General features: G+C 42.0%; 1 protein-coding gene across 3 annotated transcripts in view; it reads left to right on the top strand.

Moving 5' to 3' along the window:
* The window catches only part of PIEZO2 (piezo type mechanosensitive ion channel component 2), a 246335-nt gene that overhangs the window by 64096 nt on the left and 155289 nt on the right, over positions 1–26950 (top strand). For all 3 annotated transcript variants that reach the window (XR_010662900.1, XM_065932593.1, XM_065932591.1), the window contains exon 3: positions 19081–19206. Coding sequence is in view for 2 of the 3 variants with exons in the window: in XM_065932593.1 (XP_065788665.1) it covers positions 19081–19206 (126 nt within the window). In the remaining variant the exon portion in view is untranslated. The remainder of the gene's footprint in view (positions 1–19080; positions 19207–26950) is intronic.

Genomic DNA, 26950 nt, shown 5'->3' with positions numbered 1-26950 from the left:
TACTTCTAGGAAGATAGAATCTGTGTTTGCAGTGGGTATGTTGCACATCCACCTGGAGGCAAAATTGCTGTCAGAGTATCTCGGCTAAGCGAGCAAGTCCACTTCCGGTGATGAAACAGCTTATAATACCATCTGCTTTCTTACTTGTTTACCTGCTTGACTTCTTTGATTTTCTTTTGGGTTAGGTTTGTTTGGGTTTGTTTGCTTGTTTTTCAGTTTTAAAGATAACAAGAACTAACCCAAAGTGTAAGATGGAAGAACCCAGTTGTAGGATAGAACTTGCTTCTGAATGATGAATTCCAAGTGTTCTTCTTAACGTTGCCTGCAAGCACTTGGGCTTCAAGAAAGGATTCGATTAGTGAGACCAGTTAATTGTCAAGAAAGAAAGGGCTCGCTTAGTGAAACATCAATTGTCATTTTGTCTGTCTCTTTTGCTAACTTTTGTTTTGTGGTCAGTAGACAGCTAGAGACCTGTGATTTTAATGTTTTCAAAACACCACTCTGCAGTTATTGAGCAGTTCAGACACTGCGAGTCTGCTATGATCTTGTCCACAACTCTAAAAGCTGTGAGACTTTATTTTTCTAGAAAACTCCAGCAATTTATTAGGGCCGGGCACAGACAGGAAAAAAGCAAGTCTGCAAATGTGTGAACCAAAAATACCTAATTTTGCATTTTGACTTGAACGAATGATGGGACATTATTGTACTCCCAGTGCCAGCTCAGTTTCAGCAGAGCAGGAATGTTGCTGGAGGAAACCTCAGGGGACAGACATTTGAATCATCAGATTCCCTGGAGCCTTAGTGTCTGTCAGTGATGCTGAGACACTGATGGGACCCATCAGGCAGAGAAGGGTCAAGGATGACAAATTCTATGGGATTACACAGAATATAACTAAAAGTCACATCTAATCTTTTAGCAAGTGGCCTCTTCCTGTGTTCTCTTTTCTTGCCAAGGGAAGAATTGTTTTGTTTTTGTTCGGTTTTAAATCAGTCCCCAAATCCCAAACTTTGAAAACTGGGAAACTGAAGCTTCTAACTAGTTTCATAGAGAAGTATTTTTTTTTAAGAGAGAGTGCAATATTGGGTCAGATGTAGAATAGATAAACTCGGCCTCAAGTGAGTTCCTGCATCGGTGGCATCAGCGCTTCTCAGGCTCGCATCAGGCGCATTGAGATACCTATTGCCTTCATGGATTCTCTCTCCAGTGATTGTAGTAAACAGGAAGTGATTCCATTATAGATTGTGATCAGTGCTGTGGAGAAAGTCAACAAGATGCTGAGATGGAAAGTGTATCAGGCAGCTTCTGCTGCATAACAAACCATCACATCTCAGTGACAATCAGGAATCAGCATTTCTTGCCCACATGTGTTTCTCAGGCAGGAAAGTGAGGACATTTTGCCCAGCGTGAGGCCTGGCCATATGAGGAAATATGTTCTTAGCTTCTGGGGATTAGATAGAGATTATAGAGTGTGGACATCTTTGGGGGCCATTATTATGTCAAATAACTTTTCAAATGGATAACGAACAAATAGAAGATTTAGTCAGAAAATTTTAGAATATGTGAATAACCTAATGTTTTAAAAGAATGTGTTGATAACCAACGTAAGTGAAAGACAAATATTATATTTGTTTATAAACTAACAAGTAGGAAAGGATGGCTGTCTATTTTCTGGTTTAAAGATGTTTTCATGTGCATATGTGTGAGTGTGTTAGTCACTCTGTTGTGCCCCACTCTTTGCAACTCCATAGACTGTAGCCCGCCAGGCTCCTCTGTCCATAATGTCATATAATGAAGAATATAAAAACATCAACCTAAAACACCGCCTGGACTGTCATCCTGGGCTGTCTCATGAAAATCAGAAATTTATATTTAAACAGCCCACACGAGTATTCATATCTGTCTAATTATTAAATAGAAATCAAGCTTGATTGAAAGTCGTTAGACTCTAGAGACGTGTAATAGGCTTTTCACAATGTCTGGAGATGAGAGATGGGGTACCAGGACTGAGCTCTGTGCTGAGGAAGCGGATGACCCCGGGACACTTGTTCATGAACCTGTTGTACCTGAGAAAACCTGATCAGTAGACCCTGTGGGTGGACATTTTGATCTGATACTTAGATGTCACCATGAAGCCCTTAAGGAATTTGAAGAAGATGCTGAAAGGATGTTCTGACATTCTAAGGAACAATTATTCAGATTTATACACCCTTGAAAATATTTTACCTTCAAGAATGGAGAGAAGCCCTCTAATGTCTCTCCTGGAACTTCTTTTTTCCCTTTTGCAAAAGAACAAGAATAATGAAACCATTGGTAGTGAACCTATTTCAGTTATATTCATGTTTATATATATTTTTGTGAACATAGATATATCAAAAATTGTGGATTTAACTTTTCTTGGGGATACAAGTCAAAGAGCACCTAACTGTGGTTTGGGGAGGGGCTGCTCCCTCAAAGACCTTGGGGTGGGATCCCCTTTCTTATGCAGTTAAAGCATCTGAACAGCAGAAAATAAATGATAGAAAAGAAATAGGAATGCCCATTGCAAAGTGTTCAGTTCTACTTAAAGTAGAATCCTAATTCTAATACATGAGCATTAAAGCACAATTACTAGCATATTTAAAATAAACATTATCCAAATATATGCAGCAATAAGGAATTTAGTAGCAACGGAAAGGAGATATTTAAATGTATATAAATATAAATACACTGCAAAATGAATAGAATTAACATGCATTTATGCCTCCTTGCAGAGCCCTGCAATACACCTTTCTCTGCTCCAGACTTCAGCGTTTTGGTTTGGCCTCACTGTGTGTTGGGCACATGGACTTGTGTCTGATAACAGTTTCATTTAATCACATAATAACTTTATTCCCCCTGATCCCTATTTTACCCCTCCTTCTCCCCAGTGGTAACCACTAGTTTGTTCTCTGTATCCATGAGTCTGCTTCATTTTTTGTCACATTCACTAGTTTGTTGTATTTTTTTTAGATCTCACATATAAGTGATACTATATAGTATTTGTCTTTCTCTGGTTTATCTGATAATCTTTAATAACTGGTGAAAAGCTGCACATTTGTTAGAGCCTTAATCCTCTAGAACACCTTGTCACCCTTTCTGATATGTAAATCAATCATCTGTCCCCTCACCCCTTGGGAAACAGGAAAGCTTCCAGTGCAGGGACCTTGTGTTGTTTACCTTTGTCACCATGGCAACCAATATATTTCTGGCATAAACTGTGCAGCCATCAAGGGTTAGAATGGATGGTGAATGATTAAGGGCTTTGTGAATGATGGAGCTCTGAACCACAAAAGCAACATGGAAACTCAAAAGTCAGAGCTAGCTAGTGGTCCAGAGGTTTCAGTTACCAAAGGTCAAAAGCCAGTGGACCAGAGAGAGATGGGGATATGCAAAGACAGATGTGCATGGGCAGGCAGTTCCAGGACTGGGGTGGTTATCGTTAGACATGAAACATGCAGGCAGCCAGGAAGGGGGGCCATCACAAGAATTAAGTAGTCACTGGTGGAATGACCTCCTGAAGAGGCAGGCCTGTGTTTGTTTTCTTTTTATTACTTTTTGGCCATACTTTGAGGCATGTGGGATCTTAGTTCCCTGACCAGGGATTGAACCTGTGCCCCTGCAATGGAGGCTTGGGGTCTTAACCACTGGGCAACCAGGGAAGTTCCAGGCCTGTGTTTGACAATTGCTGTGACATCTCTTGGTTGGATAGATGCTGGTGTCCTACTGTGCTGCCTGTCTCAGTGTGGGGACAGCGTCTCAGTGACCAGCACAGGTCATCCCTGTGGCTGGAACACATCGCAGCCTCAGAAGGCAAAGCGAGTTTGGTAATTTTGTAGCTGATCTGAAGAAAGGAGTCCTTTTCTGAAGGGAACATTTCTAGATTCAGAGAGTGTGATGCCTACTCAATGGTGGCTGGGAAAGCTATGGGTAACAGGAGACCTGGGTTTACATGTTCCTCTCTATATGCAGGTATTGGCCACTTGTCAAATACACTCCATATCTGCCAGGTGAGGAGGAAGCTGTGCCTCTGAAGGCAGTCAGGGGCTGTGGAACTCTGCTGGGGGGTGGTGTGGAGGAGGTTATATTCATGCCCGTATTTGCTATTTCTGCACAATTTGGGATCCTGTAGATCTGAGTTGCCTGTTGTGTGATTTTCCTTCCCTGAAGAACTTCCTTCTGCATTCCTTACACAGAAAATCTGTTGGTTGCAAATCCTCTCAGTTTTTGTCTTAAAATGGCTTTTATGCTTGCCTTCATTTTTGAAGGACAGCTTCACTGGGTATAGAATTTTTGATTGAAGAACTTTTCTGTTTCAGCCCCATGAATATGTCATTCCAACTTCTTCTGGCTTCCACAGTTTTTGGATGATGTCAGTCATATATCTTGTCATTATCCACTTTTAAATAATGTGTTATTTATTTCCAGTTCTTTTAAGCTTTTTCGCTTTTCTTAGACTTTCAGTAGTCTGACTGTGATGTATCCTAGGGTGATTTTTCTTTGTTTTGTTGCCCTTGGGGTCCTTTGAGATTCTTAGATTTCTGTAAAGGTGAGAACTGGCTGCAAACGACATGAAGGACATTCTGGGTCTTCTTGTGGTGGTTTCACCAATGCAGACATTTACCAAACTCATTGCACTTTACTCTTAGCATCTATTCATCTCACTGTATGCAGCCTAGACAAGTGACTTAAAGCTTTAACGCAAAAAAAGTGTAACCTGTGGAAGCTAGATGTGTTGATTTTCTGTAATAAATGAGTCTATTAGAACTAAGTCTGGAGATTCAATTTGTCATTTCATTTCTAAGGACATTTTAAAAATCTCTGCACATATTTTATCTTCTAAATTATATAAGTTCTGGTTAAAATTAAAAAATGGGTAATTTAATAAAAAAGAAAGATACTTTAAAAACATTTTCTAAACCATTAGGGGAGGATCTTCATACTAAGAAGATGTGCTCAACAGAAAAGTAATCTATGAAACTGGAAGGGATACATCTTGAGATCTGTGTGTGTGTGTGTGTGAAATAGAGAGAAAGGAAGTTAGGGAGGAAGGAAAGAAGGAAAAGATGAATGAACTTGAAGGTGATGGGAAGGAGGATTGTGAACTTGGCTGCTCTATTTCATGGCAGATGTTGGGGTGTGGATGCAGGACAGTAGGCTAACACTAGGTAAATTTTTGAGCTCAAGAAGTTGAACTCTGCAGAGACACTTCACTGTCATGTGCTAATGTTCTGCTCCCCTCAGTCCTTCACCCTATGTCAGCCACTGTAAATTAACATATGACTTCTTCAGTTCACCTGTGACATTCCTTCATCTGTTCATTCATTCAACCAATACTTGTTGCGTGCTAACTGCCTGCTAAGCACTCTTTTATGCATCAGGAGTACAGTGATCACAAGCAGGGCAAACAGGATCCTTGTATTTGTGTGCTTGTGTTTGTGTGAGAGAGAATCAGGTGATAGAAATAAAGGTGATTGTAAGCAATGCACACAGCAGGGACCTGTGACAAGGAGTCCCTGAGGTGACTGTGTCTACTACAACTTAAATAACCAATGAAGGTCTAAACATCACATCTCAGGCCTGAGCCAAAGGAACACACAGGCCTGTACCATCTACAGACAGAAATTGCATTGACTTCTTGCCAGTTTCCTAGGTAGGTGAAAAAATACCATGAGAGTCATTGGATGAAAAATTAACAAAAAGGCTGGTTTTCCAAAGTGTGCTGGGCTCTTTCTGGGGAGAGAAGTTGAGGACAGTCTGTGCCTCTCCCTGGAGCCCCCTGTGTGGATGACTCACTGCCCAGGACTCAAGAGTGCAGAGAACAAAGAGAAGCAGGGCTGGCTGATTGCTGCCCCGCAGCCCTGCAGCCAGAGAGGGAAGCGCGGGGCTGGGGAGATAAATAAACCAGGTCATGAGGCAGTTAGTCATGGTCACCTGTTTGTGTTCCCCAAGGGAACAAGATGGTAACAATACAAACTGTCTCTCCTGCTGGGCCAGCAGGACAGGAAGACTCCCAGCCAGCAAAGCTGGACATCTTACGCCTGCCAAGGGCAGATGTGAACACAGCTCGATGAGGCACATGGATGGTCATTAGTCTGCACCTGGACCACTCCCTGGAGTGTGGAGACACTCCAGACCGAGGCTCTGACTCTCCATCAGTGTGAAGCTGGAGGCGGTGACTGTTCATGGCTGATGCTCGATCAGTGTGGATCCAAACTGGGCTTCCTGGAAAGAGAAGTGAAAGGGAAGGACAGGGCAGAGTCCCATGGGGTAGGCCTTGTTTCATTGTTTTCCTAGAGGGACTGCGGGAGGGCTCCATGCAGGAAGTTAACAGCTTGAAGAATGAGATACTGCAGGAGGGCTCCATGCAGGGAGCTAATGGCTGGAAGAATGAGCAATTGTGGGAGAGCTTGGTGCAGGAGACCCAGGAGGCTAACAACCAAAAGAATGCTCCCCGAGATCAGCCGGCCTCCAGGGGAATGGACTCCATCACCTGGTGGTTTCCTCACTCATTCCCATTTGCAGGTCCCTTGGTGCAGAATTCCACAAACGGGCCTAAGTGGTTCAACAAGACCTACAAGGTCTTCTGGTCACTGCTCTGGGAGCAGCTCCTCTCCCACAGTTTTCATGTCTTGTCACGTCCTTCTGGTGACATTGGATGGGATGTCCCAAGCACTGTGCTGACATTCAGGAGTGTTCCAAGGGTGTGACACTTCACTCCTGCCTTCTGGAGGCCTCTGGTCAATGTAGGTTGTCACAATCTGTCCCTTAGGGTGACCTGTTGCAAAGGGCTATCGTCTGACAAAATCTCCTTACTGGAAGGTGGTGAGAATTTGGGGAGCAACATGTTGAAGGGGCTTTCCTCCCCTGAATGATAAACTAAGACAACTGAAGTTCTCAGAAATGCGATTCATAAACCTCAAAATTGCTTTTAAAAATTGCTCCCTTTGGGTTTTGACAGCTTGTTTTGCAGAGCAGATTTTCGGTGTGTATTATTTATTTTATATTTTTTTTCCTTCCATATCCTCTCTGACCCAACTCCCCAAGGCTCCTGCTTGGTTGAAAGTAAATGTGTGGACAACCAACCACACTTCTTATATTTTGAATCATCTTAAAAATGACTGAGGCTTTTATTCCCAAATGGCTGCCCTCTGCTACAGCTGGGCGGCAGAGCAGTCCCTGAGGATTGAAGTTGTGGCACTGAGTAGTCTGACACACATGTGACACCCCAGAACCAGGGGTGACGAGGGCTAGGGTCTCCAGTCAGGAGCCACATCTGGTAGATATCTAAATTACTCCCTCTTTCTGCATGTTTTCCTCTGGACTTGGCAAGGTTTCCACCTACAGGGAAGCAGTGAGCAGTAAGGTTGGTCCCCGACTGGTGGCACCCCAGGGACTAACCACTGACAGCCCCTCCCCATGTGCCACATGGAGACCCGGAGCTCCAGGCCTGGGCAGGGTATCTGTGCAGAAAGATGATGTGACAGTGGATGATCCATGCTCTACCTTACCTTCTCAGGCCTGGGTAGAGAAACACAGAGACTATCCAAAAACCTTGGACCCTTAGGTTCCAAGGGGCAGAAGTTGTAACATGGTTAAAAAAAAAAAGTAAAAACAGCAAAAAATAGTAGTAACCCTCTTCTCTTAGTCCTATAGGTAGTTTACCAAATTGGCCCAAAGCCCTAACTCAGAGGTTTCACTTTTACATGAAAAGTTGAGTAAATATCATACACGTTCCTGATGCCCCCAGCGTTATTCAGCCTCTGAGGGCTGTCCTGCTCCAGGAGAAAGGATGAGGCTCATGGCCTCCAGGCAGGAAGGACAAGGCTCATGGCAGAGGAGAGTGGGCAGCTCTGCAGAGGGCAGGGCAGCTTCCTGACCCCTCCCTCTGAATCTGCTGGCTGAAGCCTGCCCTTGACTTCATGCAAAGGCACTGGCCACTCAGCGAGAGGCCTCAGAGTTCATGCCCTGGGAAACGCCTTCCTCTCTCCGAGTGGGGCTGGTTAATTGATTGATTCCATGAAGAGAATTCTTCATCTCCACGTTGGATGTTTGTATTGGCCTGCTCTCCGCCAAACCCGCCCAGGCAGGGCCGTGAGAATGTGCTAGGGAAGCCTTTTCCTTTGGGTGCTTGAGCTCGAGTTGTTCGGTTTGGCCCCTTTTCCGCAGTTCAGCCTCGCAGACTCCGGCAGGAAGTTTTCGGTGTGCTTATACGGCGTCCTGTGTGTTTTAATACATTTCTCCCTGAACAGCTTTCTTTTTCCCCCTCTCATAGACCATCGCCACAGGACAACTACCTCATGACATTAAGAACCCAGTGCAAAAAAAAAAAAAAAAGAATCCAGTGTATATTTACAACTGGAGTTCTGAATGTTGGCCCGATTCCTTCTTGGAAACGGTGAAATTAGAGAAAGTGAAAGTGTGTGGTGGGTCCTCTCTGGGGAAGGCGGCCACGTGAAGGCCAATGGTGGGCGCCAGTGTTTACGACCTGGTCAGGCTGAATCAACACCTGCTTTGTTTGTTCCCTGGGAATGGGACTGACCCTCAGACATTATGGAACCAGGCGGATGCCTGCCAGGCAGTTTCTCCAGTATCAGAATTCAGGCTCTTGCTTTTCTAACTTGGGAACGTTTTCCTTCAGCTTCTGTGGGGCTGAAGTACACAAACGACAGCCCCGGGGCCAAATCTACCTCTGTGTGAAAGTCACTCAGCTGTGTCTGACTCTTTGCGACTCCATGGACTATCCAGTCCATGGAATTCTCCAGGCCAGAATACTGGAGTGGGTAGCCTGTCCCTTCTCCAGCGGATCCTCCCGACCCAGGAGTTGAACCTGGGTCTCCGGCATTGCAGGCAGATTCTTTTCCAACTGAGCTATCAGGGAGGCCCAATCTACCTCTACCTATCAGTTTTTAAGATAATCTGCTTGAAAAAAAATCAAGATAAATCATGACATTTTCATGTTAACCTGACTTCAAGATTCAGTGCCCACAAATAAGATTTTATTGGCTCATGGCCTTTATTGATTTGTTCACATATTGTCTGTGTGCTTTTGCACGGCAAAGCAGAACTGTGTCCTCATTTAAGATCTTTACTGTCTGGTCCTTGGAGCTGGAGGATTTATTGATAGAATTTTTAATTCAGTTGAAATCTTTGGCTTCTCCAACCTATTTTCATGTCCCAGTATGTTTTTACATATATTGTTTCCAACTAAACAAAGCTGTTACTTCCAATTTCTGTCCAGTTTTTACCATCATTATGGTGTACCTGGCATTTCCTCTGCTCCTTGGTAGCATGTCTGATCTCAAGAGAGCACTATATTCTTGTTCTATGCTAGAAGGCTGAAGTCTCAGCAAGGGGACTTTCACATAGGAGTCATCAAACAGTTGTTTGTTTATGAATAAATAAAAAAAAATAAATGAACAGAATACAATTCATCAAAATATTTCTTTTTCTGTTTATGCTGCTCTTCTGGAATTCCTAACCACACATAAGTAGAATTCTCTCAGCCTACCCTCTGTATCTCCCAGCTATTGTTTAATTTCTTCCTTGTTACTCTGTATTGAGTTCTGGGTGAACTCTGTACTGCCATGCACTTCACTAAATTTATCTTTGCCTTGGTATCCAACCAAGCAATACATACAGCTTAGTGTATCTATTGATGTAATTCACTAATTATATGACTATGTTGTAAATTTCTAAGACATATAGTTGCTTTTTTCAGTGTCATCTTCTTCATTTCTGTTTGTAAAAAATAATTTCTTGTTCACACTTCAAGATTTAATTAATTTATTTTTTGAGGTTCCCAAACAACTTAAAGTCATTCTCAACATGTTTCACAATTTTTAATATTTGCTTTGGTGAATCCATGTTCCAGTTATCTTTTATGGCTTTATGTTTCTTCATATGTTTTAAAAAATTTTTTAATCTTTTGGTCACACTGAGAGGCAAGTAGGACCTTAGTTCCCTGACCAGGGATTGAATCTGCCTCCCCTGCATTGGAAGTGCAGAGTCTTAATCACTGGACCATCAGGGGAAGTCCCTCTTTATATGCTTTTGAATCATGTTTTGTTTCCTCGTATTGAAAGAGAAGCTCTTCTTCTTTGTCTCATTCCTTCTGTCTCTCTCTGCTCTTCTTCAAGCCCTTCCTCCACACCTCTGTGCCCATCTGTCCTGACTCATTTGTGTTTTTCCCACCTGGACCCATGAGGATGGAGAGTTAAGATGTGACTTTGGATGATGCTGGGTATTCGGGCTTTCTCACTAGTCATGCCTACAATCTCTCCCCTCCCTAAGCTCCTTATAAATCACAGAAGGTTTTCCAGCATCATTTTGAAAACTGGGGAGCTGTAACCAAAACCCTTGTTTTAATCAGTGATTCCTACAGTGGCCTCCTTGCTGACACTGAGCATGTAATGAAATGCTCCTCAGGAAGCCCACCTTGGTCTCCAGTGTCTGCCTCAAGGATGCCTGCACACAGCTTTTCATTTCTGCTCCATTTCTAACCTCAGAAATATTTATCTTGTGTGACTGACTGGTTATGTGTTTCTGGTGACCCTCTTCACATTTTACCTACCATCTCTACATGCTTAGAGCCAAGAAAGTAGTTCTTACCATGAACTACTCTGTCACCTGGAAGTCCCCGGCTCTTGGAATTTTCTGGAATTGGAAGACCCCCACAACCTCATGCTGTCCCACTTGCTTCTTGCCTCATAGATATTTAGCTGTGAGGTTCCTGTGAAGCTTTACCTGTGCTGGAAGAAGTCCCTGCTTCTAGGATGCTTATGGTCTGCCTGAGGCCAATCAGTGTCTAGAATCAGAAGGCCCAGTGGCCCAGCATGCTGTGATCGTGGCACCAGTCCCCCTTGGATACTCCCGACTGTAGGCCTGCAGCTGGTTCCTCCCTAGGAACTGTCTTCACCTGTAGGAAGCTACAGGTAGCACTCATCTTTAGGGACAGCCCACATCAAATTTCTGGTCAGCGATGGAGTGGGTGAGGTGCAAACACTTGGCCCTGTTGCCTCAGTCCTAGATATCTGCGAAGGGCCATTCCCACTCCAGGCTTCCCAAGGACCAGCTGAGGGCCCCCTGAAGCTGCTTTCCAGGCCAGCCCCTCGCTCCCCTGACGTGTCCTTGCCTAGAGCTCTTCTCCCAGTAACTGTCTGCAGAGCAGCCCCAACTCAGAGGCTGTCTCCTGGTAACTAGGAGACAGCAACTCACATTGTAAGATACCAAGTGTTAGATATAGACACTATGCAATTTAGGAGTCAGAGGGAGGTCCATGTGATCAAGGTGGTAAGGAAAGATGTAGAAGCAATGAGACCTGGTCACAAGCGGTAAGTCTGGAAGCACGGGAGGAGTGGACACATGATACTGGAGGCTTCACATCCCCTTCCCCAGCCCCTCAGCCACCTCCCCTCAATCCTGCATACCCTGAGCACTGTTTTCTCTCTGATCATATCAGCTTTGGTGTGGAGAAACTTTTAGAAGAGATTACAACACTTTAAAACTTATTAAGTAATAGTACATAAAGCCAGAGTAATAAATGGTAGATCCAAATGGGAAGGGAGAGGGGAAAATATTGTTTTGGCTTCAATAATATGCCAACAACAAAATTGGAAATAGAGAACTGAGCTTTTGCAAGGGAGGATTAAGGGGCGGGGCAAGGGGGAATTCCAAGTCCCACTTGGAGACATGCCGTGGAAGCTTCTGGTTCAGGCGGGAAGAATTCTGGGCGAATAAGCTCGTCGTTTATTCTTCCATTGCTTCTGTAGTGTTCCCAGAAAGCCTCTCTGACTCATTCTTTTTAGCAGAAAAGGGTTCTGAGCAGTGCTAGAATGATGGCCTCGCTGAGATTTCAAACAGCGTATGTGGTCAATGTGTATTTCTTCTCTCCATTCGTATTAGTTTTCTGCCAACGAAATGGTGCAGAACTTCTTGTAAGTCAGATGGTGAGTGTTAGCACCTTCTTATACTTAGCCTTGAAGCCTGACTGTCCAATTTGTTTTGAAGTCGCAGCATGCTCTTTCCAGCTAACGCATGCTAAGTCAATTCAGTTGTGTCTGACTCTTTGTGACCCTATGGACCATAGCCCACCAGGCTCCTCTGTCCATGGGATTCTCCAGGAAAGAATATTGGAGATCCCCCTCCAGGGGATCTTCCTGATCCAGGGATTGAACCCACATCTTCTGTGGCTTCTGCATTGCAGGCAGATTCTTTTACCACTGAGCCACCGGGAAGCCCATCTAATAGGTATTTATATTCAATCTCATTTTGAAGAGAAAAAGAAAAAAGTTTTATATGTCAACTTGCTTTTCACTTGTTCTGTCTGGAGCCTAAAATTATGAGTGATTCATAAAATAGAAATACTTGCTTTCCAAGTATTTTTTTCTAAATGCCATGTATATAAGCCACATGGTGCTTCTACTACGTCTTTGTAAATAAATTGTAGTCAGGTAATAAAAGTATCTTGGGGAAGGCTAAAGGAGACTTTAAAAAGTATTAAAATAAAGTCTTCAAACTCTGTATTTATACAGAATTTGCATTTAATTCATTAACTTTGGGGCTTCACTGGCAGCTCAGTTGGTAAAGAATCTGCCTGTAGTGCAGGAGACCTGGGTTCAACTCCTGGGTTGGGACGATCCCCTGGAGAAGGAAATGGCAACCCATTCCAGTATTCTTGCCTGGAAAATCCTATGGACAGAGGAGCCTGGCGAACTACAGTCCATGGGGTCACAAGAGTCAGACACGACTTAGTGACTAAACCACTATCCATAAAACCAGATCAGTGAATTTTTTTTGCTGTTTCATTCTTACCACAAAGAAGATTGCACAAGGCTCAGAGCTCTTCTGGAAGAATTGCTCAAATAGGGGGATATGCATTGCTTCTTAATAAGAAAATTTCCAGATTAGCTTACCACCATGGGAATCATAGACCTTTCATATTAAAAGTCACCTTAAACATCACTTGAAACCATAGATCAGAAGTGGTGACTATAGCAATAACCTCTGAATTCTTTCAAAAGTGTAATAAATGAGGAGTTAGATTTATATTTAAATCCCAGTTCCTGGATGGAATCTATGGAGTAACTGTTGTCTTTTTTAAGGCTCTATTTGAGGAAATATATTAAAAATAAACAAAATCAATCAATGAAACCCGAGCTAAAGTTGACTGGAAAAACTCTACCTTTTCCTCCTTGTTATTTATTCCTTCCCTTAATGTTGAATTTCTTCTGCTTAATAACTGGAGAAAACAGTGTATAATTATGCAGGTTGATGCTGTGTTATGCTGGCCATGAATTGCCTATTTTGTGAATCTGCTATCTGAGTTACTTTGAGAAATCATCCTGAACTTATTATATATATATGTTTTTATTTCTTATATGCCCCATTTTCTTATGATTCTCATTATGAATGATTATTTATTAGGTGACATAGCTTTGGATAATTCATATTTCTTGTGTAAATAAGAGTGACTACTCAAAACACATGGGCAACATAACACCCTCAATTATTCCTGTGCACACAAAATACTTCGAAAACCAGGAAAACAGATCATTTCTAGAAATACCGTGAGTTAATTGGAGCATGGCTGTAATTGCAGTGTGTGTATGTGAGTGTGTGTGTGTGTGTGTGTGTGTGTGTGTGTATGTGTGTAAGAGAACAAATGTCTTTTTACTCTTTCCTGTTGCTCTTACTCGTGACTGGAGTTCCACATTTCCCTTTCATTGCCCTTCAGCCTGAAGAAACTGCATTCGTGCTTCTTTTAGAGCAGACCTCCAGGTGACAAATACTCTCAGTTTTCCTTCATCCAAAAATGTTTTCATTTACCGTCATTCCTGAAGGATGTTTTCACAGGGTATAGAATTCTGGGTTTGTAATTCTTTTCTTTCATAACTTTAAAGATGTCATTCCAGCTATCCTGGTCTTCATCATCTGTGATGAAAAGCACGTAGTAACTCAAACTGCTGTCCCCCTGTGTTTAATGTGACATCTTCTTCTCTCTGCTTTCAGAGTTCTTCTTTTCCTTGGGCTTCTAGCAGGTTGGTTATTCTGAGTCTGGCATGATTTTTTCAAGTTCTTCCTTTTTAAGATTGGATGAGCTTGTTGAATGTGTAGATTATGTCTTCAAAAAATTTGGGGAACTTTTGATTATCATCCAATCTTTTTTCTGCACTAGTCTCTCTTTCCTCCCCTTCAGTAAACCTAGTGACAGAAATGACTCAAACATGGACCTTTAATCCTTCAATCTGAGGTCTGAGAACCTATGAATTTTTTTCCAATGTTTTAATCTCTGATACTCACAGTGGATAATTTCTATTAATCTCTTCAAGTTACTGGCTTATTTCTTTATCATCTCTACTATTGAGCCCATCAAGTGACTTTTAAATTTCAGATACTATATTGTTTTCAATTCTAAATTTCTCTTTTTTTCTGTTTCTCTATGGACAACTTCAATCTTCCCATTCATTTCAAGGTTGTTTACCTTGAGCTCGTGGAGTGTGGTTGTAATGAACGTTTTAAAATAATTTTCTAATAATTTAAACATCTGGATAATTTCAAGGTTGACTTTATTGTCTTTTCTCCTGGGACTTGGTCAGATTTTCCTGGTGGTTTCTATGCCAAGTAATATGGGTTTATATCCTGGTCACTTTGAATATTATGTTATGAATCATTGGGTCATCTTAAATCCTCTGGAGAAACTTGTTTTTTTTTTTCCCCTTTGTTTCTCTTTTTTCAACAGGCAATCAGTCTGGTTGGTTTCAGCTCACAAGCTTTGGCTCACTTTTTGTGACTGGTGGTTCCAATGTCAGTTAGTTCTCAAAACTTTGCTTTTCCATTTGGATCTGCCCTGTACACGCACCCCTCAGGGGTCAGTCTGGGACCCATGTGGTTCTTTATATTGTAGTTCAGTTCTCAAAGCTCCTTTGGGTCTGTTGCACACATGTGTAGCTTGCGGGTAAGACCAGGCCTTATACTAGTTTATAATAGAATTAGAGGATTCCCATTTAGTCTTCAGCTCTTGAGACCCCTTTCCCCAGTTCCCCTGGTCAGAGAGATGGAATGGGGTGGGGGAGACTCAATATCTTCAGGGCAGAAGCCAGTTTGAAACCAGGAGTCTTTGGGGCAGAATCAGGAGGGGAAAAAAGCATTTTGAAAGAGTATATATTTGATGGTCTTATACTCCAGTTAATTAATTTAGTCTTATTGTTGGTTTGGAAGAAGTTATAGGGTTGGAGAAAGATAGATACAACAAAGTCCTACTCTATAGCATAGGGAATTGTATTCAATATCTTGTAGTAACTTACAATGTAAAAGAACCTCAAAAAGAATATATGCTATGTAAAAATCAATTAACCAATTGATTATATTTTCTGTGTTTTAAAAGACAATCTTATATAGGCAAACATCCTTCAAAAGTAAAAAAGGACGAAGTAACAGAGGAAATGAGTAACAAAAAGCTATGACATACAGAAAAGCATAGAAAAATGACAGAAATGTATCCTTATCAGGAAGTATTTTAATATAATTGGATTAAACTCTGCAATGAAAGGTAAAGGTAGCAGAATGCATAATCAAATATAACCCAATTATGCATTGTCTGCAGGAGATTCATTTAAAATCCAAAGAAGAGTTGGTTGAAAGTGAAAGGATAAATGTCCTATACAAATAATAATCAAAAAAGTACTGAGGTGGCTACATTAATATTAGACAAAATATACATTGAGTCAAAAATCATTACAAAAGGACATTGTATATTGATAAAAGTTCAATTCAAGAAGATGTAACAATTATAAACATTTACTCAACAAATAGCAGAGCCCCAAAATATATGCATCAAAAAAATTGGCAGACTTAAAGGGAGAAATAGATAATCATACAATAATAACTGGCTATTTCAATAGCCCACTTTCAATACTGGAGAGAACACCTAAATAGAAGAATGACAAAGAAAAAGAAGACTTGAACAATACTATAAACCAACTAGGCCTAATAGATAAATATGAAACCTTCCACTCAACACTAGGAAGATACACATTATTCTCAAGATTATATGAAATATGCTCCAGGGTGGAGCATATGTTAGATCATGAAAAAATTCTCATGAAATTTAAAAAGACTGAAAGCATATAAAGTATCTTCTCAAAGTACAATAGAATGAAACTAAGAAATAAATAACAGAAGGAAAATTGGAAAATTCACAGGTCTATGGAAATTAAACAATACATTCTTAAACACCAGCAGGTCCAAGAGATAACTACAAGGGAAATTTAAGATTATTTAAAGGATTTCTACAGTGGTGCAGTGGTTAAGACTCTGTCTGCCAATGAAGAGGACAGGTTTGATCCCTGGTCAGGGAAGATTCCATATATCATAGAACAACTAAGCCCGTGCGCCACAGCTACTGAGCTTGAGCTCTAGAGCCTGTGGGCCACAACTACCAAGCCTATGTACTGAAAACCACACCTGTGCTCTGCAACAAGAGAAGCCACCAGAATGAGAAGCCCACGCACTGTGAAGAGTAGCCCCCCACTTACTGCAACTAGAGTAAGCCAACACAAAGCAATGAAGACTCAGCTCAGCCTTAAATAAATATATTAAAAAAATTTAAATGGTATGAAGAGAGTAATCCATACATATATATGGAAACAAAACATAACATGCTAAAACTTACTGGATACACAAAAGCAGTGTTCACAGGGGAATTTATAGCTGTAAACAACTATATTTAAAAAATAGAATGATCTTAAATCAATAACCTAGATTTACACCTTAAGGAGTGGAAAGGAGAAGGGCAAATTAAACCTCAAACCAGCAATAGGAAGGAAGAAATAAAGATGAGAACAGAGCTAAATGGAACAGAGACTGGAAAAACCATAGTGAGAATCAGCAAAACCAAAAGTTGGTTCTTTGAAAAGTTCAGCAGAATTGACAGACCCTTAACTAGACTTGAAAATAAAAAATGAGACAAAATGAAGTATTTTAGTTATATTTATAACAGTTTAGACCTTTAAGCTTCAACTTTAAGGCCAATTATATGTTCTTTTCAGGACTTACAACTGATTGAATGGACCCACCCAGATCAATGAAAAGCATGTTAAAGTCAGTTCATTACAGACTTTAGCAGTATCTGTAAACTCACAGCGACATTTGATCAGTGTTAGATTATACTGACACCTTGACAAAGCCATTACGATATAGTTTTGTTTGCTAAGTTATGCTGTATCTTGCTTTCTATTTGATTATTGCCAACACAGAGGAGCTGTACTTACTTTTGCAAGATGATGTTGCATCTGAATCATTTTTGTGTATTTTTTCTAATAATTGGTCTGTGGATTAAGTTTGACATCCTATATTGATGATAAGGTCATCTGCAAATGATTCCATTTGATCACATTACTGGCAAATAATTCTAGTTATTACAACTCTTCTTTCTTTTTCTTATCTTACAACACTGGCCAGTATACCTAGTGATATAAGTGATGATGATTTCAGGTGTCCTTGGTGATTCTCTGATATTAATACAACTATGTCCACAATTCCACCAGAAACAAGATATTTGCTTTAGTTATGGTATAAATTCTTTATTATCTTAAGGCCATTTCCTCCTATTCCCAGTCTTCAGAGTATTATATTGTCAGAAACAGATTTTGAACTTAATAAAATTCTCCTGTGTATCCATTAATAAGATCATCAAATCAGCCAACAAGTGTATGAGTCAACATTACAGATTTGTTACTATTAAGCCACTTTTGTTTTTCTGCAACAAAGCTTCTTTTGATGTATTGTATTTGTTTAATTTCAGATTCCTTTTTACTGTCTATATATTTGACTTGAACTTTACCTTTAAAAAATTTTTTTACAATGGGTCCTTCTTGTTTATCTCTGTACATGTTGATCCCAAACTCCTAACTATCTTGCCCACCACCCTGCTTCTCCCTAGTAACCATAAATTCATTCTCTAAATCTGTGTCTGTTTCTGTTTTGTAAATAAGTTCATTTGTATCATTTTTAAAATTTTAGGTTCCACATATAAGTGATGTCATATGATGTTTGTCTTTGTCTGACAGTTCACTTAGTGTTGTATTTTACTTTGCTATTTCAGCTGGTGAGCAAATACTGTTTTCAAATAATTTGTGTCTATATTCATAAGTAAAATGGCCTTATAATTTCCTTCACTTTTCTAGCCTTATTTAATTTTGAAAATAAACTTACTCTAAATTGTAAAATGTTTTAGGCAACTTTCCTTCTTTTTCTACTCTCTGGAACTACTTTTATAAGATAGGGATTATCTGTTCCTTCAAAGTTGGCAGAACTCCGTTATAAAGCTTTCTGTACCAGAGGATTTTTAGTGTTTCCATTTTGTGGTAACATATCCTATGATAACGGCTTCCCAGGGGTGCAGTGATAAAGAATCCCCTTGCCAATGCCAGAGCTACAGGAGATGAGGTTCAAATCCCTGGGTCGGGAAGATCCCCTGGAGTAGAAAACAGTAACCCACTTCAGTATTCATGCCAGGATAATCCCACGGACAGAGAAGCCTAGCAGGCTTCGGTCCATGGGGTCTCAAAGAGTCAGACACGACTGGGCACGCAAACATGCGAGCAAGCATCCTGTGATAAACACATTTTTAATCAGTGTTAATCATATAATTTTATAAAGGTAATAAGTTGCTTTTAGCTTTAAACTAATAATTAAGAGAGTCACTATTACATTTCATGTACTTTTGAGTCATTCTATAGAACAGATTGCTGTGCTGTGCTTAATTGCTGAGTCGTGTCTGACTCTGCTACCCCATGGCCTGCAGCCCACCAGGCTCCTCTGTCCATGGGAATTCTCCAGGCAAGAACACTGGAGTGGGTTTCCATGCCCTTCTCCAGGGGATCTTCCCAACCTAGGGATCAAACCCAGGTCTCCACATTTCAGGCGGAGTCTTTACCGTCTGAGCCACCAGGGAAGCCCATAGAACAGATTATGTAGACACATCTTCTGTGTGAACTTGTGGGAAGGTCAGAATGAGTGTGGTCGTCCTAGCTTTACTCACGCCTCCGTGCTCTCCTCCCCAGGACACACGGGACGGCTGTTAAAGTCTCTGTGCTTCACCAGTCTCTCCTTCCTGTTGCTGCACATCATTTTCCACATCACGTTGGCGAGTCTGGAGGCACAGCACCGCATCGCACCTGGTTACAACTGTGAGTATGATGGGGCCTTTTTATCATGCTGCGAACGTGCCTAACAACGCTATGTGTTGTGACACTCATAGAAATCTAGGCAATGATTACATAAAAAAAAAACCAACGGTGGCAGTTTTTGGCCTTTTGTCAACCTCACGCATTATAAATATGTACAAAGAAATTCATGTGCCTTGACAGTGGGGTAATGTGAATAACTTAATTAATGCATCTTCAACACATATTAGCTACTAGACTCCAATCTGTATGTAACACACTATGTCTGGGTATAGTCTGAAAAAAAATTGAGATTTACTTATAGACCCTAGACCTTTCATTACAGCTAGTGAGATGAGACAGGTACAGTATGTACCAGGATAAATAAGAGTATAAAAGTTAAATAACATTATACAACAGTGACCTCAATCCACTTCTAAAGCATAATGTAAGGTTTCGCTCATCTTTATGGGGAAAAAGTGAATGACGGTTTCTTTTTCAAACTGGGATTACTTTTTGCTATTCATAATGAAATGATATATCTTACACAGGTTATATTTTAAGGTTTTGATCTGAAAAAGTCAACACATATATGCATTATCTAGGTAGTATCATTTTTCTAAAATTAATCTACTATCAGATAAATTCTACTCCTGTTTTTATAGGATGTGTTTGTCATTTGGAAAAAAAATAAGGATTTCAAAGAGATGGAATACAATCCATATGTTTTAAGTTAAACCTGAAGAAATGCTGAGATATTTGGAAAAGACTAAATTAATAGTTTTAAGTTGTCAGTTTTTCACTGAGGAACTCGTTTGTGGGTTTGAAATTTCCTGATCTTTCATAAGTGCAAGCACAAATAAAAGAAGTAAACCCACCCTTCCCAGTAAAATAAAAAGAGATTAAAATTATTCATGGATCAAAGAATATTAGCATAAATGTAGTGAGAGATTCTTTAGTAAAATCCAGAGTTATAGATTATTCAGTATCTCTCACTGCATAGCTTTCAGAGAGCTAAACTTCACAGAGCTAAGTTAGTGTTCATTTTGGCCATTTTATGAAGTGTCCAGGTCCTTGGATAATAACGCCTATCAAGGTGATCCTTTGTTTAAGATCTATGAATTGATATGTTTTAAAAAAGACCTAGAACTCATATGCTGTAAAATTCACCCATTTAAGGAATGCAACTAAGTGGTTTTTAGGATGTGCACCCATTATTACTAATTCCAGAAACCTCTCATCACCCCAAGAAGAAACCCTGCACCCATGAACACTTTACATCCTTCTTTACCTCTCCATGCATTCCTAGGCAACCACTGGTTTACCTTCTGACTCTAGTAGATTTACCTGCTCTGGGCATTTCATCCAAACAGAATTACATGATGTCTGTGTTTGACTTCTTTTACTCAACGTAATGTTTTCAAGGTTCATCTATGTTGTAGCCTATGTTAGGACTTCATTCCTTTTTGTGGCTGAATAATATTTCATTGTTACAATGTGGTTTTAATGTCTGATGAAAGTCACATCATTATTGAAAACTTGATAAAATACAATGTTTAAATAATGGTACTTTAGTTGTATTATTAATATGATAGGAAGCATTTATTACACTTGGCCAGATTCAGGTCTTTTTGAACTTAGTAGAAATGTTAGCAGTGATATTTTTTCCTGTTCCTGAATCAAAAATCCTTTGGGTAGGTCTTAAGCAGGCATTCCCAGAGCCAGAAGGAGGGATTTTTTAACTGTAAGTATTTTCTGAACAGCTTGCTACCTTCCCCACAATAAAAGCTGAATTTGAAGCAAAAAAGGTAGGTGTGAGAGGAAGAACATGGAAAAATTATTTGATATTTTGCATCCAGATGAGATTCCATAATCCAATTATATAATGTTATATATTCTGTATATATAATGTTTTGACATCAACATTTTATTTTCTTTCTCTTGAGTAATAACTCATACCATGGCAATGTGGAAAGTAAAATATCTCTTTGTTTTAAAAAAGGATGCATAAATAATAAGTTATCTTTATCACTGAAAGCATTTAGTTACAAGATATATCACAACTGATCAGGTTTTTCAAACTTGAGTTTACAAATATATAGCTTGCCTGTGTCTGCAAATGCCGTTTGGTGCTGAGTGATGTTGTAGACAGACTGTGCTGAAGGGTATCTAGATTAGGATGTGAACACGTAATATTCTCTGGTCCAAAGTCTAGGTCTTTCTATTTTTATTCAAAATAGTATTTGCAACAGTTCTACAAAGGTCAAAACAAAAATGAAATGTGAAATGCTAAGACTGTATTCCATTTTTCACATTTACAAATGAATTTACTGTATGTGGAAGAGCCTCTCCTATAAGGTATAGATAGAGACAGAAAGACACACAGACTTAAAGCACACACACACATCATACATCACACACACACACACACACAGAGATCACACACATAGAGATAGGACATCACACACACACCCCACACATACACAGGTCACACACATAGCACACATCGTGTACACACACATCACACACACACACACAGATCACACACACAGATCACACACATAGAGATCGGACATCACACATACACAAAAATCACACACACAGATCACACACATAGAGATCCACACCACACACACACCCCACACATACACAGATCACACACATAGCGCACATCATGCACACACACATCACACATCGTGTACACACACATCACACATCACACACACACAACATGCACATAGATCACACACACACATTACACACCCCCCACACACATACCACACACACACGCACCCCCCCCACATCACACATCTCACATGCATACCACACACACATCACACACATATACATGCCACACACAAAGCACACACACCACACACATAGATCACACACACATCACACACACACACACCACACATATACCACACACACACCACATATCACACACACCTGTTCACATGTTCACACATGTTCACACACAGAAGCTTGTACTCGTGTTTTCCCCTTCTTCCCAGGCCAGAGTCCACATAACTTAGACCCTTTGGATGGAACCTATGTTGGTGTCCTGGGCTACCTTGCTCAGTGGTGAAAGTAGAGACCAGTCAGATCTGTCCTCTTGACATATCTCTTACTGGCCATTCCCTGCAGCACAGTCTTGGAGAGTCAGACCTGCCTTTCCTAACCTCACAGCTGAATATGTGGGCTTCCAGACACAGTATATTTCTAGGGATCATTCTATTCATGCGCAGTGCTTTCTGCTGTTACTCTTCACAGAGATGTGTCTTAAACATGTCCAAATCTGTCATACTGTCCTTCTTTCCTTTGTGATATCTCATATAAAAACTCTATTCTCTTCCACCCATGTCAATATAATAGAAATCTAACAGTAAACTTTATTCCTAACAAGTTAAATTCTACTTTGAAGCTTATTTCCACAAAAGTGGGTGCTCCAATGTGAAGTTCTGGCATTTTTGAGGAAGTCACCACCGAGGCAGGAGACCCAAAAAGAATGAGTTAGAAAGGGATGTGAGCCCCATGGGCACCTTGAGAGTGAGTCTACAAAGAGAAATCACCAGTGTCTCCTAAAAACCAGCGATGCTGCAAAGCATCGGTGCACCAAGTCTACAGAGTTTTTTTGTTCAGCTTCATGTGCAGTGTTTAAAAATCATACATTCTTGAAAAGGGATGAAAGAGGAGAGCAAACAAACTTCAGAGCCTTGCAAACTAGTTTAGTCCAAGGTTGACACAGACCAGGTTTTCAGCCTGGAGCATTTTTTAATGATCAAGTTATATAAACTCTTGAAAAACCCTGTCCCCGTGGTAATGGAAACACTGACTTTTCATTTGGGGCTGACTTCACCTTATTCGTGTTATTGTTTCTCTAGCATTTGCAGTTTCGATTACACCATCCGAGCTGTAAACACGAACTCCGCTGTTTTGATATCCCACATTTGATGTTCCGCCTTCTTTTGGCATCCGTAGATGTAAAGTAGCAAAACTTCAAATGAAAAGGCAGAGAGTGCCTGTGCCGTCTGAATGCATCCTCTGTGTGCCAGACTTTGTCAAATTAAAATGAAGGAACCCAGACATGTCGGGTTCCCCATCTCACTCAAGTGGTCTTCAGGCTCCAAACCACTGAGTGCTCATTTGTACGTGTTTAATTTGGTGTTCTAACAGCTCCTCTCCCTGCCTGACACTCATATGCCCTCAACCTCGTTATGGCAAAAGCTCCCAGGATCCCTCAGGAATCTGAGCTGTGAGTCTGGTGACAACGGTAGCCTTTATAAATATCCAGCCATTGGAAGTTCTCTCCCCCAAGAGCCCTGTGAACAGCCACTGGCAGCAGTAAAGGTTGTTTCAGACCAGCCCAGTTAGGGTTTGGCGGCTGGCGGGTTTGTTAAAGATGCCATTGTGCAGAAGGGGGACCCTTCACTTCCAGGTAAGTGAGGAAATCGTGGGGGGAGGGAGCGGCGGGCGGCACCTCTGTAAATTCTCCTCAGACACGTGTTGTGCAGCTTACTAAAATATTTTCATTCCATCAAAACTGGACTGTTTCAGTCATGTCCTGCCAGAGCCTGTAGAAGCAGTCTGTCTGCCTCGGTGATGGACCTGGGGGTTGGGAAGCAGGGGTGGCGGGGGGAGATGCAGGTCCCGTCTGGATGATGCAGGGGCTGTGCTGAAGCAGGCTGTTGATTGAAAGAAACGTTTGCTGTCCGGACTGTGAAGGGACGCTTTGCGGTGATGACGGCTACTCTGAATAGAGCCCCTCCTGTCATTGTATCCCTCTTCTAATTAACGCCTCCTTTCTCCTTGTTACAAATGGGCTGCAGTATTCTTTGCACAGGGCACTCCGCGCACACCGTCCCATTCAATTTAGAGCCGACCTGACCTTGCAGGTTGGGCCTCAGCAGGTGAGTGGCCGCCCTCTTCCGGGCTGGATCCGTCTGGAGATGGGGACCAGCTTGTTCCTGCACAGAGGCCAGTCTGATGGCCGAGTCTCGCCTCTGCAGAGCGGGGCCACCCATGATCTCTCTTCTCTGGGAACTTGTAGCTCCCAGTCTGAATGTGCAGCTGAGGTGGGGTGAGGAGGGGTGGAGATGGGGCAGAAGGTGGCTTTGAGGATGGAGATGGAGAGCCCAGCTGAGAGGTCGAGAGAGTGGCCAGAGCCACTGCCGTGCGAGCCACGATCTTTTCTGATCTCTCTGCTCCTTGTTGTGGAACTCCCTTGTTTTTCACCAGTTTGGGATTATTTTCTTCACTGTACTTTCTGCACGTGTGCAAGCTTGGTCACTTAGTCATGTCCGACTCTTTGCAACCCCATGGAATGTAGCCCGCTAGGCTCCTCTATCCATGGGATTCTCCAGACAAGCATACTGGAGTTGGCGGCCATTCCCTTCTCCAGGGGATCTTGCCAACCCAGGGATTGAACCCGGCTCTCCCACACTGGCAGGCAGATTCTTTACCATCTGAGCCACCAGGGAAGCCCATTGTACTTCCTAAGACTCTGGATTAGTGCAATTTCAAAGGGTTTAAGTAAGAGCTTCTGGTGTTCAGTCCATGATTTTCTCTTCTTTGGAGATTTGTCCTCATAATGAATTGCATATTTTTTTTTTGCTTCTTTCAGTTGCTGGGTTCATTGTTAAATCTGTTTTACCCTGAGGGTCAGTCCTCTCAGATCAGCTGCTTTCTTCTCCTGTGGAGGGAGGGGCACCTAGGGTTCCAACTTTTCTCATCCTAAGAGCTTGGAATCCACTGACCAAGAGGTTATTCTAGACCTCAGAGGTACTTTCTCCTACTGCCCTTCAATCCTCAAAGCACGAGGGTCCCAATGCTGTGACCCAGCATCTGAAACCTCAGCAGATGATGGAAGCACCCAGGGCCAGTCGTGGGTCTGGGAGGCGAGCATCCTATCCTGATGACATGGGGTGAGCATGGAGTGAGTGAGTAGCATCCCCTGGGTGCCCTGTTTCCTGGAACCCACACTGACTTGTCTGTGGAACCTCCATCCCCACTTGGTACATCCTAAGTCTTGCTGGTCAGAGACAGGGCCTGAGGTTTACTGAGTCACCTGGCGGGTCCATCCTCCTAAAATTAAGTCCATTTCTTTATCTTCCTCTTTATGTCTTCACTGGACATGGTACTGTGGAAGCAAGAGCTGATGCTTATGAAACGAGAGACAAAATACTCGAAAGGACACTGGCCTCCCTTGCTCTGAGAGCCGTTTTCTGGCCCCTTTCTGCTGCCTGCATCCTTGTGAGTCCTGACCGGGGGGCTCTGGAGGGCAGCATCTGGCAGCATCAGCTTCCTCTTGGCCCTGTCATGCTCCTCTCCTCTGCCAGCTCCTGAAAGCAGGATCTGCCCCAAGATACAACAATGAAAGCAAAAACCTGGACCAGGTTGTCAGCTTTCTCCTGGCCCTCTGTGCCGTCGTGAGGACCACTCGCTGATTTTCTCTTAAGGGAAGTAGTTTAAAAGCTTCTGGATTGTATGCACACCTTCCGCTCGCATATATTATTAGAGAAATTAGCCTTAAGTGGTATTTCCCGCAGCCCCTGATAATGGAGGCAGATTGCTTTTTAACTCACTGCACATGGACCAATGTGCCCACTGAGAGGAGTGTGATGTGCAGCAGCGGGGCAAAGGCCCCTCAGTCTGGGCCTGACCTGTGATCGGTAGATCTTGGTGGACAGCATGCTGAAAGAGAACTCTGATGACCTGCTACAGATGAGTCCATGCTCCTAGAATGATGGACACAATTAGTTTTTACTGGCCAGAGCTAGACCCAGGCAGGGGGGATGAATAGGGGTGGGTAACACTGTGGGGAAGAGACCCCATCAGGGTGAAAGTCTTGCAGGCCAGGGCTGCTTGGTGTCCTGGTTCACTTGCAGTGATGGCTGTCTGCTTTTATCATTTATTAGCATTTCTTCCAGGATAGTATCTCATTTTACTGGAGAAACATTTTTAATGAAAATTTTTATACTATCTGCTATATGTGTGAACTTAGGACCTCGGGGGACTGTGGGAAAGTTGTTTTTCTTTGTGCCTGAGTCTCCTGGACTGTGAAATGAAGGTGATGTGGTCACCATCTCACTGGGTGGCCGTGAGGTTCACAAACACGGGCCGTGCACTTGAGTACAGCGCCTGCCCCACAAGTGGTCAGGGACTATCAACTATTATTACTGCTATTGTTAAAGTTGCTGTCATTATTAGAGGGGCAGAAATAACCCAAAACCAAATTGTACACAAATTATACACAGTCCTGTGGGTGAAACTTGGCGGAAAGGTGACAGAGATAAAATCAGACGACTTTGTTGTTTGGGGATCACTTTTCCATGGGTGGGTTCTCATCTTCTGGGCCTGTGAGTGCAGCTCCAGGGCGGGGACATCCTCTCCCTGTCCAGCCCGACTCCCTGCCCCAGATGCACACTGTACATCTTACTCTGTAGTGGTTACCATCTCCCTTCTTTTCAGTTCCTGAGGAAGTAGGAGAAAGACATGTCCACTTGAAGGCTTTTATTTCTTTCTAAAAATGATCCATCAAATAAAGTCACCTGGTGCAAAGGGAAACTCAGGTTTCCACTTGGATTTGGGGACATTGGGAGTATAAACATGGAAGACAGAGCTGGCCTTAGAAGCAGCGAGGAGGGGAGAGGAGGCGGGATAGGTGGGTGGGTAGGTCTGGTGGATACCTGGGTGGGTGGGGAGAGAGGTCCGCAGTGAATGATGCCCCGGCCAGTCTCCTCAGGCCCCTCTGCTCCCACCCACACCC

The sequence above is a fragment of the Muntiacus reevesi genome, chromosome 4 (assembly GCF_963930625.1).
Source record: "Muntiacus reevesi chromosome 4, mMunRee1.1, whole genome shotgun sequence".
In the NCBI taxonomy this organism is placed as follows: Eukaryota; Metazoa; Chordata; class Mammalia; order Artiodactyla; family Cervidae; genus Muntiacus; species Muntiacus reevesi.
Note: the sequence above shows the minus strand (reverse complement) of the source record. Positions and strands in the feature narration are given on the sequence as shown.